Below are 13,974 nucleotides of genomic sequence, written 5' to 3'. Positions count from 1 at the left end.
ACATGCCGATTTTCATACAACTTTTAAATAGTGCAAACTTTGCAGACGACGTCAGGATGCAACAGTACCACTGCAGAAGCACTTTTATTTCGTAGAGTTTAATTATCAACACGTGCGATATCCATTTGCTCCCCTGTGCGCTCCCGATGCGCCAGGAATGATACCGGGATGCAGTTAATACCCAGGCTCGTAAACCCCGGCGCATTCTGGCGAGCCTCAGGAGCGGTGGGTATTAAGTAACGCTCCGTGAGTCCCCACCGAGTAATGCAGATTGTTGCGATAGCAGTGACGTTAACGGCATCTCCGCAACTCGGTTGCCGCACTGGAATTTGAGAAATTGCTCCTGTCTACTTAACAATTGTTTTTTCTGACACGAGTAGTTCTCTTTGTTATCTCTATACTTCTTTTATGCATACGTATGATTTTTTTTTCTAGTTCTTTTGCAATTCAACTCGATATCGTTATATATCATATCCACCGTTATCATCGTTATCATCGTCATCATCGAAATCATCATCATCATCGTTATTATTATCATCATCATCATCATCATCGTTTTCATAAGAATCGTTTTCATCATCATCATCATCATCATCATCATCATCATCATCATCATCATCATCATCATCATCATCATCATCATCATCATCATCATCAACAACACATCATCATCAGCAGCAGCAGCAGCAGCAGCAGCAGCATCATCATGATACTGGCATCAGTGTTCACAGTATCGAATCATTGTCATAATGATTTACCATCACCAACGTCGTCAATGTAATTATTGTATTATCTCTTTTTGGAGAACTGACGGCATCCGTGATTAACAGTATTATAGGTGACTGATATTTATATAACATAGACTTGCATTAGCGGAGAGGGTTTTTACTCTGGACGATGGAGGCGAGAAACAAGAAAAATATGCTGATCCAAAAAGTTTATTTGGCACAATTGCAAAAATATTCACAAATATCTTCATTTCGTTGTTAAAATTGCAAAATAATGATAAATATACTATATCAAAACGAATCACATTCCAATCTCAATGTTTGAGTGTATAATCTAACTATTTAGTCGTCTTTTATCATACACTAGTAATAAGGCGGAGATTTATAAGCCAGATATTTTGCAAATTACGCTAAAATCAAACATGCGAGGCATAATTGGCTTGTAATAAAAAAATATTCCAAGAATGTACCCTAGTTATTAACAGTATCTTATCAGTATGGTAAATATGTAATATCTCATAAAATTAGCCTGCCTCCGTGTCGGTTCGTTGATCTAAATACGATATGAAAATGCAGAAAATAGACAATAAACGTATAAAACGGTACTCGTTAATCAATCCACCCAAACACAAAGTATGATATCCCATTAATAACACAGTAAATTCCTATCTAAAAATAGGTGTCGAGCGAAAAATCGCAATCTGCACAAAAACATGACTTTCTTAACTGGTTTTTATACTGAAATGATTTATCATACTTGCAAGAAACTTCTTACACAGTTTTGTTCCTTTTACGTTAATACACATTCATGAACAGGAAATGTAATCGAAATTAAATTAAGTTACAAACATGACAATGAACAAATGACGTCGATGTAATTTTAGCGTCTGTGAGACGTAATGTTTTCTGGGCGAGTCTCGCGTTCCGATGATGTCACGATAATCCTATAACTAGTATGCTTATAGTCAAAATTTTACAGCCTGACGTCAAAAGAATTACCATTAATATAACTATTTCACGCTGCTTATGTATTGCTTGTTTATCCCACACTTATTTCTTGAGACCCGCACAGTATATGATTTGGTCCTACAATGTGTCTATATATTACCAACTAGGGGTTACACGCTACTAGAAATATATATCTAAACGATATGAGAATTGGGTAGAAAAGCACTACGATGGCGTGTGGAACCGACATAGTTAACGTGGTAAGGCACACTATTAGGCAACGGACGCTTGTAAATGTTAGGCTAACTAGCAAACACATTTCCGCTCGTCCTATGTATTTATCAATAAACTACTCTAACAATCGGCATATTATAAAGGCAGCGATGGAAGTATAGTACCGAATATATATCATGCACGGTATAGTGTTATTCTTGTCTTGTCCAATATTATCACGTGACCTAAACGTAACAACTAAATTTCAATCATTCCAGAGAAGGCTACATCTTTGCTACATAACCTAACATTCCATTTTGATTGGTCAAATTTTATATAACCAGGTCTTAAAAATGTTTACAACCACATCATTTAATTCGTATTTACACTCGGTGTCCTTTTCAAAAGCAATCATTCTGCAAAACAAAGCACTGATACTTCAAACCCTGTCTAGGAAAAAAGAAACACGCATTTTTTAAGAACTAACAATAATTGCTTTAAAATATCCATCTTACAAGCAAAATGAATGGCCGATGTTTGGTATTTTTCAAGTGCGGGGCTGTTATACCATGATGGAACCATTTTTTTTTATTTCTAAAATATTTGCATTTCATGCAGACGCCGAGCAGAGGTACGAATTAGCTCAGAAATATACACAGTAAAAATGAAAACCACAGCAAAAAGATAAATATCAACACCTTAAAGGCTAAAATATGGAAAAAATACATTAAAACACACAAAAATATTTTATGCAACTGTGATCGTACTCCATTTTGGATGATTGTACTATGTTTTGGATGATTTTACTTTGTTTTGGATGATTGTACTATGTTTTGAAGAAAATGATTATGGTGTTTTTATGACGAATATGTTGATGATTTGAATAATTTGTAATAAATGCATGAAAAAGCACAATTGAGATCCAAAATATTCTTCAAATAAATAATGAATACATTAAACAGGTTTAATAAATATTGAATGTAAATAAGTTACGAATAAATTATTAAGTTATCAATAAATATGTATATAAAATAAATAAAACAAACCACACGCGGTATAAATAGGGAATTATTTACAAAAATAGGGGAAACACATCTATATAATTCGAACGCAAACACTCATGTTAAATTAACATAAAATAAAAACCACAAACCATACAAAAATCAATAAAAAAATATACCGTAACATAATTCATTCAACTTATTAAAAAAAAATTCAGGCAACATACCAACGACTTCTAAAATGTTGATTTTACAAAGTCCTATAGTTTATATGCAACATTTAGCACATGTTCATTCTTGGATATATTTCAATAATTTAAACTTGCAAAATAAGTTGATGTAACTATTTTTCACCGCTAATCGAAAGATGATACGCAGACAATGTTTGTGATTAAAACACGAATTGTTTTCAACAATATAAACAAAGTAAACATAAATCTGTGCATCATTTGATTTTTATAAAAAAAATCCCATCTTATAACTTTAAAAGACATAATGTATAAACATTAAAAAACACACGAACAAACTAAAATTGTACACAAATAGATTACATAACTATAAATCTTCAACTGCTTGGATTATTTGAGACGCATTCTGAGAAAACTGGGCTTAATGCATGTGCGGAAAGTGTCGTTCCAGATTAGCCTGTGCAGTCCGCACAGGCTAATCAGGGACGACACTTTCTGCTTAAACTAGATTTTCGTAAAAAGGGACTTCCTTTAAACGAAAAATTCCATTAAAGCGGAAAGTGTCGTCCCAGATTAGCCTATGCAGACATGCACGCACATGCATTATGCCCAGTTTTCTCAGAACACGACTCATTTGTAAAAACAAATCCGTGTCGCTTAGAAACTTAAACGGTTAGTAACGAAAATTGCATGAATTAGTAAACTGTTGAAGATGAGAAATGGTAAAAAAGGTGATATATGAATGACATTGATCCCTTAGTAACTTGTAGCACTTGTTTATGGAATTAGCGTTTCGACTCCCTCTTCGAAGTGTAATTCTGGTAGAATGCTTGTATGTTATTGAACACATAAATATAATCAATACACGAAAAGCACACAATGTGACATCAACGGTTCGCATGAAATTGAAAGTATAACTATAAATAAAGCGGTTAAATTATTAATTAATAATTGTTATATGTATACATTTTCAATTTTTGTTATATGTATAAATTTTCAAAACAATAGGACTATGTATTCTCTTAACTAATGTAGTAACAATTTAAAAAACTACCCGAACATCTTTTGAAGTAAAGAACGCTTAATTATAAAAAAAACTACCTTTATACAAATAATATTTTTAAATATTAAACATATTTTAAAAATGAAGCGTTCTTAATTTATGGTATAATACTTTGATTTTACCATCTCGCTATTATAGCACAACATGCGTATTCTGAACCATTGGTGACTAAAGTAACTGTGACGCCACTTCCTGTTCCTTACTCGGCCTGCTTGAACCTTTGACCCCGCATACAGGAGGACTCCTCGTGCTTGTATAGGTAGCTCTTGAGCGCGAACGCCTTTCCGCACCGGCCGCAGACGAACGGTTTCTCGGCCGAGTGCGTCTGAACATGCGCGCGCAGGTTGGACTTGTCAGCGAACGATTTTCGGCATTGCGGGCAGGAAAACGGTTTCTCCCCGGTGTGTGTCCGAATGTGACCCTGGAGCAGCCACGGTCGGCTGAACCGCTTCCCGCAGAACTTGCATTCGCAGCCCTGGTTGTGTGTGCGCACGTGCATGCTGTATGCCGGCATGGACACGTACGTCTTCTCGCAGTGCGGACATTTTCGCGCCTTCTTGTCGGCGGATATCCGGTGTGTCTGTCGATGACGAGCGAGATTGGACGAGGTGCTGTACTGCTTGCCGCAGTCTGCGCATGTGTGGATCTCGCCGATGTTCTCGTCAGACGCGATAACCAGCGGAGGCGGCGGGCTGATGTTTGCGTTATGTAGTTGAGGGTACAACGGTGCCACGCGAGGGTAACCGACGCCATATTTGTAAAAAGGGTGGTCATATGGGACAGGGTTGCTCTCCTTCAATGCTAAGCTCGCTTGTGGGGTGGTCATTAGGTCATAGAGGAAGGAAATATGCTGCTGTCGGCAACTGATCCCAAATTCCATATCCAGCGATGTGGGCCGGTTTTCGGTGGTGTACGAAAAGCCACTGTCGCTTTCATCGGAGGAAGTGGCGGTTGACGTAGGACTGGCGGCAGGCGAGGGAATTGTTGGAGCATCGCTTATTTCTGAAAGCAGAAACACAAAATAATAAGTTTATACGCTTAAAACTTCATTCTTCGTCTGCGTGCACTACGCCTATCTGTAAAAATTGCAACAGTTAACAATATCCAATGGTGAGTTAATGCTGGCATGCAGCTCGCCGAGCCAAATGTTGCTCTCTAAAAGCCATTAGCGATTTGCACAACAGAAAAAAACATTCGGTGCAAAATTAAATTATAATAAGACCACGATAAAAGATATTCCAACAGAATGGTCGCCATGGTAACCAGAGATATGGGAGCCAATGACATGCGCTCTAATCTGGGGCACGCGCGCCTGTTCTTACGGTATCCGGTGTCAGCTGATGAGAGACACATGTGCACGAGCGGAAAATAATTATCGTCTGCTGCAAGGCCGCGGTTTTACTGCTTTATTTTAGCTGAATATTAAGAGAACCGTTCGTTTAACACATTCTTAACTTTTAACGAGCATTGTTTACATCTCCTTAACTGCTCGAGGAACATTGCGCAAAATCAGCACATGTTAAAAGGCATTATTATACCGCCTCAGTACATTTTAACCGGTATTTAACAAACTATTTTTTCTGCATTTGGATGCTTTGTAAAGTTTTTGTTTTCATTCATATAAATGTCACGTGATCGTTTTCAAAGCACGACAACGTTGCAAAGCCAAGCTTTTGTAAACTTAACAGACACAGCGAGGCGATCGCGAGAAAAGTACTTCGATACACTCTTGGAACTTTGCAACGCCCAGATACCTGCCTATGTTTGTATACAATCCTGCCAGGTGAACTGTGCCAACTCAAACCACACTGACCCGAACTGACGGATAATTAATTATAGTGATTAACCCCACGTGGGGAAGATACGGGTGCAGACGAGATTATTGTTCATATCTGGACCTTATGATGGATTTATTCCCCGCAATTTACCGCAGACGTTTGATGTTGCCTTAGAAGACAGTCTGCGATCAAAGAATCGAGCTTCTGTAGTGCTATGCTGCAGCAGGCGATAAATAATAATCAAATAGGCCCGCGATTAAGAACGGTTAGAGTTTCGGAGGTGTTGGTTGACACAAGGCTTAATGAAAGCTTAATTAATAATGATTGAGCAATGCAGATTAAACGGCATGCCGAAATTAAATACAAATCTACGAGCATTTCAGGGAAAGAAGATAATCTGAGACTTGTTCACGCCTTCTGATGAAAGTGAGGGTGCGTGTGAAGCTCAAAGGAAACTGTTTGTGAAGTTGATCTAGGGGGTTTCAGATTCACACGCTCTTAGTGCAGTGTCACCTTGTGGCGCCCGAGGTTAGTGCGACACGTGGCGGGATGATGCCGTAGCTATACAAATCAAAGCGCTGACAGTGTAGACTGACTGTTAACGAGAAAAGAATTTTAAAATAGTGAACTATGCAAAAAGTTTTGTCATTGAAACATTCATCTGAATAAATGAGTTTCCTTCAAAAAAATGATACAAAATAAACATAATAAACATGGTAACTATTGAACAAAAAAAAAATACACACGCTTAGAACGATGTTTTACACTGTATTTAGAATACATTCAAAACAGAAAAAAATCCTTATGTTGTCGGCACATGAATATTTACATTAAATAATTCGCAGCAGACCGAATAAAAAAATTACTAACCGCAGACTGATTTTTAAATACCACAACTGAATCATGTGTGCTTCCGCCAACTGTCTACACATGATTCTACATGCAGCGTTCCAAGTTTTTTGCAACGTTTAACATAAGCCATGCATTCAAATGAAAGATGAGTCGATTAAAAATAAAACACTATTTATAGATGATTCATACATGTGCTTATTTTCACAATTTTACTACATTATCATCGCGACGACGAGAAAACCGTATTTGAACTTCGACGAATGACTCGTTTTGTATAGTTATTTTGTTTTAACAAATATACGAAAAAAACAACAACAACATAAAAGATCAACTGGTTTGCTCTTGTTTGTTTATAATTTTTTAACGTCTTTCTACTTCAAGCGTCCGAACAAAGATTGATATAGTTTATCCAAAAGTATATCGAGCATTCACTATTGGTAAATTTGGACACACGCCTTAAGCGAAAACACGTCTTATAAAACATCGTTATGTTTAATTTTATAATAACATGCAAATTTGCTTCAAACATCATAATTTTACATACAATACAAACATCTATGATATCCTTTACATGTCTATTATTTTATTTTATTCTTTGGTGTGAAAAAGGGACCCGTCTTATTAATCAAACGGTTATTAAAATGAATTTAATTGAACGCTATCCTCTTTTATTGCTTTTAATTTTAATCCCTATGATATCAGGTTAATTTTTATTTTCGCTTTTATGAACAATTCTGGACTAACTGTGCGGTTCTCTCCTGCTGATGATGCTGACAGTTCATTTTGTTTATATTTTATTAAACGTCGTAAGGTTTGCAATGCCATCCAGTTAGTTTCTTTTAACAAGACCTCACGCATCTTGCAAACAGTGTTCGCTTTATTACTTAACGTCAACTGCTAGTGCGGGTTATATGAAATGCTTTTCCAGTTAGTTACTGGAAAGCAGTTATGGGCTATTAAAACGATAGCATTGACTTAGACGTTTAACCATTTCAAAGGCCATTCATCATTTCCCTCAGATAACACAGTATCTCGTATAGCAACTACCGTTGACACTAGAACATGTTTTATCGTGTCAAAATGACATTAAATAAATCACGTTTGTTATCATTATCTTTGAATATTCATATTTGTGGTATATTTTTCATAATAACATACCACATTAAAAACTACCCATATAGTATATTTTAATAATAAGTACGTTCTTCAAATCACGCAGATCGACAGTAACAGAGCCACGTAAAAATTTAATAGTAATTATCGCAGTTGCTGGGCAAGTTTCTAAGTATTTATCCATGTTTGTTTGTCAGAGTTTGCTCAGCTGACATTGAATGATCTCGAGATACCAAACTCAATTTCTCTAAATAATCCACCTGTTCCATCGGGTCCATTCAATGCTGAGCCAATATTCACACCGTTCTTAACGTAAGTGAAAGTTAAAGAGAAAAAATCAATGAAATTTTTCATTTTGTAACCCCAAACTTTGATTTTGAAATCTCGTAAAATAAAAGGCATAGGCTTCGGATAAAATAAAAGCTTAGAAAACACAATAAAAGTTTGATTTAATATTCCTATGATTTCAAGGAATTGACCTAAGTTTCTAAACAGACGCTTCTACGATTATTGTTAAATGCATTAAGTTTTGAAGAATTAACTTAACAGTTTTACGGAGATTACTTTATAGTTTAGACACGGCAACTTAACATGTCCCGTTCCACTGCAAGGCATCATATCTGAAATCATTACGATGACAGCGTTTTGGCCTTTGGTTTTGGTTTGGTGCGACGGTTGTCATTTTATTTCAATATATTATAAATCTATGCATGTTTTACATCATAAATCGGTGGTATTTGTGCATACCTAATTATTCATACATATAATTCATATGTGACAATACTGCGATAACGTGCTTACTGATATAAGTTCGCATATATTTAGTTATTTTTAATGCATTGAAACATCAAAACGCGTCAAGAAAAACAACATCTACCAGGATATAAAACATGGCGCCTGGGAAATCTGACAGGCTATTTATCAACGATATGAAGAGCTTATAATTACATTTTAAGTGACCATGAAATTTATGTTCCATCGTTAATCCCGAGTGGTGAACAGTGGGGAACCAGTGGACCACCTTGCTGACCACCATGGCAAGTCATTCTACCGGTTGGTTCTCGGCTTGACGCGAGATTATCGTGTAGGATATATCTTTATAATAATTGGGTTCATTAGATTTGATTTAGGACCAAAATATCAGCATTAACGCACGTGTTAGTTTGATGGAAGCCGATGTTGATGTAAATTAAGATAAACACAAGACAGTAGTTAAAAAGAATATATTGATAGAGATAAACATGTTTCATTAAGAGAAGTTAGAAAGCGATTGATGCAAAAGTAAATTAAATTTCTCTTTAATAATGTACACACACACACACACACACACACACACACACACACACACATATATATATATATATATATATATATATATATATATATATATATATATATATATATATATATATATATATATATATATATATATATATATATATATATATATTAAAACAATTTTATAAAACTGAAAATATGTAAGCATCTGTCTTTAAAATCAATTTAATGTATTGCAGTAAAATATGATAATAATTTGATCACATCTATTGTCTTGAGTATATTGTAGACACTTAATTAACCCATTTATGCCCAGCGTCTAGAAAAAAGGCCTTGGCAAACAGCGTAGACCCAGATGAGACGCCGCATGATGCGACGTCTCATCTGGGTCTGCGCTGTTTGCTTAAATTAATTTCTGTAAGAAATATTCTAAATATAGAAATAAATATGCTAGACATCCCTAATTTTGGAAATAAATTGGTCCAATTTAGAAGGATGGGAAAGTCCTAGACATAAATGGGTTAATAGTGTTTTTGTAATAAAAAAATATCATATCTTTAGACAGGTTAACGAATAAATACAGGAAGTGTAAACTGATAATATAGCTATGAAATCGTCTGAATAAATTAATTTATAAATTGACCATCGGCTATACATGTATTTTTGTTCATGTAAATAGAACATTTTATCGAATGTAGTGAGTCATTAACCCATTTATACCTAGCGTCCTGAAAAAAGGACATTGCAAACAGCGTAGACCCAGATGAGACGCCGCATGATGCGGCGTCTCATCTGGGTCTGCGCTGTTTGCTAAAAGGATTTTCAGTTATAAATATTCTAAATATAGAAATAAGTATACTAGACATCCCTAATTTTTGAAATAAATTGATCCAATTTAGAAGGATGGGAGAGTCCACTAGGCATAAATGGGTTAAGTTACAACACGTGATTCATTGCTACAAAATTGTACGCAACTTCATCGTTTAATACGGAAAAAAGTATGAAATAAACATGCACAACACTTATAGGATGTGTTGTTTTGTGATAAAATTAAATGCGAATAACCATCGCAGCTGATCAACGTCAATTTGAGAAACAAAGACTTTCTTCGCAAACATACTTTTCCCATCGAGCCTGCCGCATTCAATTACACGAGAGCCGTATATACGTGCGTAAAGATAGTAAACTGCAAGGGGACTTGAGACATATCCGTTTTCTGTACGATTTATCTTCTTGGATGTCGCCTGACTACGACATGCAGCGTTTAATTAGCTTGGTTACGACTGGCAATACAGCGACCTGCTTTTTGTAGACGCCGAGTGTCAGCTTCGATACGATTAACAGGCATAAGGCTTTGTCGTTTCGTAGTTATAAATACAAACAAAGTAATGCTACGTATGAACAGACAATACAATTTGTATTTTTAATGTGTTTTTCCTCGAACTAGCTCTCCCTTTTTGCTGCGTCCCAACACATAACACTACCATGTCTCGCTGAATTGTAATTGAAAATGACAAGGTGCATACTAAAGGCATAGTATAAGAATTCGAAGAAATAATGGAAACTCATCCGTCCTGCAAATGCTTTGAGCATTACATTAAAGCACATATTCTTGAAATTTATGAAATTTTGTCAAACTCGAATGTACTGTGCTTATAAAGTTATGATTTCTAAAAGTTATAATTTGTTAATGAGGTGATCGTGAGAGTTCCGTCTACAATACTAGACAACTAGCGCGTGAAGGAACAGCGCTTCTAACCAAGGAGGTACACTCCTTACGGCCTCGTTAGAACAGATACTTAAATTAACTCTTTCAGCAGCTTATTCTTTGTCGTTGTTCGATAAATTCCTGAGACCTCTTCCCCTACTGTGTCAGACAATTTTTCATGAATTTTCCATTATGCATTTTAGACCATAGAAACATTTTCGAGGATCTGATATACGAGGTCCTAGGGTGGACAGGAGGCAGTGTACCAGTACCGAAACGTACCCGGATCGTCACGTATCATTTGCTGATACATACTTTCATCTTTACGGAAAGACATGCACTAGCACTGTTTTGGTCCTCACACAATTTGCATTATTCATTCTGCATTGAAAACATTCAAAGCAACAATCTATGGTTAGTAAAATGTATGGGCAAAGACAATTTGAAAAAATGCTGTTAGGTACATGAGTTTATATACATTTGAATGTTTACAATTGTTGTAAGTTGTAGCCATGTATTTTAAACAATTCAACATATGGATACTGGACACATATCATGAGTAAAATTAATGAATTCCTAAGAACTTCAGCCATTTAAGTTTATCCATTTTAAACGACCGTGACCTTATAAGTTATTAAGTTATTGATAGCTTCAAATAAACGTAGCGTTGGCAGTTAAAGTAATATGTAAAACAACGGTATTTGATCTACCGATACGAACCGACAGGGTTACATACAATTATAAAATTCTGAAAAGTAACAAAACTAGATTTTCGAGAATCATGAAACCAATTTTTAACACGTGCAACACGTACCTTCGTCGTCTGTTATATCCGTATATTTGCTGTAATCTGTATCCGCCAACGTGTCGTCTGTTTGGTACAATGTGTCACGTGCCTGTCGCAAATGCTGTTGTCGTAATTTTTGTTCCCGAAACTTTTCTTTGATCTGTTTCCATATTTTGTACCTTTTGTTTGTAAGTAAGAAAGCTTTAGGCATTTTTTGCTATTAAAAAAATAAATATAATATAATCCTGATGTAAACCAGAAGCGGTTCCTTGCAACGTGTTTTTGTCGGTTAGTCAAGATAATTTGTTCGTATGTACATTCATCAATGAACCCATTCCGACTAAGCCCCGTCAGCTGCTTCCTTTGAGTTTTGTTCAACTCTCGTCTGCTTTCTCCGGATACGTCTGCTCCTGCAGGGTTACTTATTATCACATTTTGCTCCCTATCAAAGTTAGCTCACCAATGACACTTAAGCATCTGTTGCCATGGCAACGGTCTTGTTGCTCCCGACTGGCTCAAAAGTTTCTCCGAAAAACCGTTGCTAACAAGTGGCCCAACTAAAACCAGTCTAGCGTGGCACGCGCTGCGATCTGACTGGTTGTTTGTTTTTATTCAGCACGTGCGCGTCTCGCGAGGGGGAGGGTGTAAAAGATAGCGGGTCTTCTCGAATTTCACAATCTGCAATTTTCAGGGGTTTTCTGTCCCGGGAACAAAGCTCAATTTCTTTTGCCAGTGCCTGCAGCAGGATATTCAAAACGTTTTGGAACCGCGAAGTTTCAATTAGAAATCTACGAGTTAAATATTATCTTTGTCTGTTATAATGAATACATAAATTTGATCACACATTTAATACTATGATCAAATATACCATAAAACTATGAGACAATCACCATTAACATAACAGTCTCTCTTGTTTCGGAAGGCGATATTAATGTAGCATTGCTACTTATATAAGTAATTGGTCGTTATACTTGTTAGACCGTTGCTAACATTATATATCGTTGTTACCGCAGTGAACAACAATATTAAGTTTGTGATGGTTCCATCTCCGTTTGATGATCACTTCTTAATTCATGAATTCGGTGAAGGCTCATGCAATGTGTGTTAATAATTACATCGCCGTTATGTGCATGTAACCCCCATAAACCAGTCATAAAATCGAACACGCGTATAATTACCCTTCTCACTGACAATTCTTGGGAAAACAGTAGAAAACCTAAGCGTCTGGCACGAGCCCAGGTGACGTCATATGCCACGTGACCCAGTGCCTCTCCGACACCGTTTAAAATATTGGCACCGTCGACAGACCTGGCAAATGCGATTTTTGTTATGAATGAAAGTGTGAATTTGTGAAACGGTTCTGTTTATTTAAGCAGACGCTGAAAATGATCGTGGTTGTACTCGCTTTCCCACAAATCGCGCACAGGAAGCTCTCATCAAAGCTTTTTCTCTTTCTTTCTTTTTTCTTTCCGTGCAAGCTTATGTCGGAAGACTCATTGATAGTTGGTTCCGGAAATGAACAGACGCCACCACTTGCCGGTCCTTAAGTTTGGTGTATGATTACCACATGCTTATTCCATTTGTTATTCGTTTTCCAACGGAAAAGTGGTTTTTAACCGGTTAAAATGTTTGCGGAAATCGTCTGCTTCGTGTAATCCTCAGTGAATGGAGTACTCAAAGAATGATCTTAGAGGGAATAATTTGTATTTTAAATGACCTGCTTCTATGATCTTTTTATACGCCTGAATTGAAATTTTATGGCTGAGAAGGTATTGCGTTTATTGTCACAACAAATAAAATATATATTGGTTTACTTTCCATATTTCATGTGTTGAGAAGATAGCGACCCTATATTTAAACTTAAAGCTGCCATTGACTAGTCCCATGAAGTTATGACAGTAATGTAGATTTCATTTGTGAATAAAGGGTACACAAACCACTCGAGTGTATTATAGATGGGATCTTCTTGGACTCTTAAACGGTATTTATTTATATCCGATGATTTGTTAAATACAAACAGCTGATATTGAATTTGAAGTTTTGTAACAAGTTCGACATAGTAAATAATGAATTTTTTAATGTTCTTTTATGTGACATAACAAGAATGCGGATCACATTATTTGAGAAACATGTACATGTTTGTATGTTGGTCATATCGCATTATAATATCAAAGTTTTGCATTAGTTATTAATTGCATTCGATGGAAATACGTTAATGCAGGTTGATATCCAATCAGACATAACCATCGTCAATGAATACAAATAATGATTCAAGACACGTGAATTCAGCGTACTACCTTGTGTAACCAACTATGTA

The 13,974-nt window shown here is 36.0% G+C and overlaps 1 protein-coding gene across 1 annotated transcript; it reads right to left on the bottom strand.

The window, feature by feature from the left end:
• Window positions 1-950: 950 nt before the first annotated feature.
• LOC127846616 (zinc finger protein SNAI2-like) lies at window positions 951-12,107 on the bottom strand. Its single transcript, XM_052378043.1, has 2 exons — window positions 11,685-12,107; window positions 951-5,143 (listed from the first exon to the last, which is right to left on the bottom strand). Exons 1-2 carry the CDS (start codon window positions 11,866-11,868, stop codon window positions 4,341-4,343), a joined length of 987 nt encoding a protein of 328 aa, XP_052234003.1. The 5' UTR covers window positions 11,869-12,107; the 3' UTR covers window positions 951-4,340.
• Between the last annotated feature and the right edge of the window lie 1,867 nt (window positions 12,108-13,974).

The sequence above is a fragment of the Dreissena polymorpha genome, chromosome 9, assembly GCF_020536995.1.
Source record: "Dreissena polymorpha isolate Duluth1 chromosome 9, UMN_Dpol_1.0, whole genome shotgun sequence".
Lineage (NCBI taxonomy): Eukaryota > Metazoa > Mollusca > Bivalvia > Myida > Dreissenidae > Dreissena > Dreissena polymorpha.
This window is presented reverse-complemented; position numbering and strand designations above follow the sequence as displayed.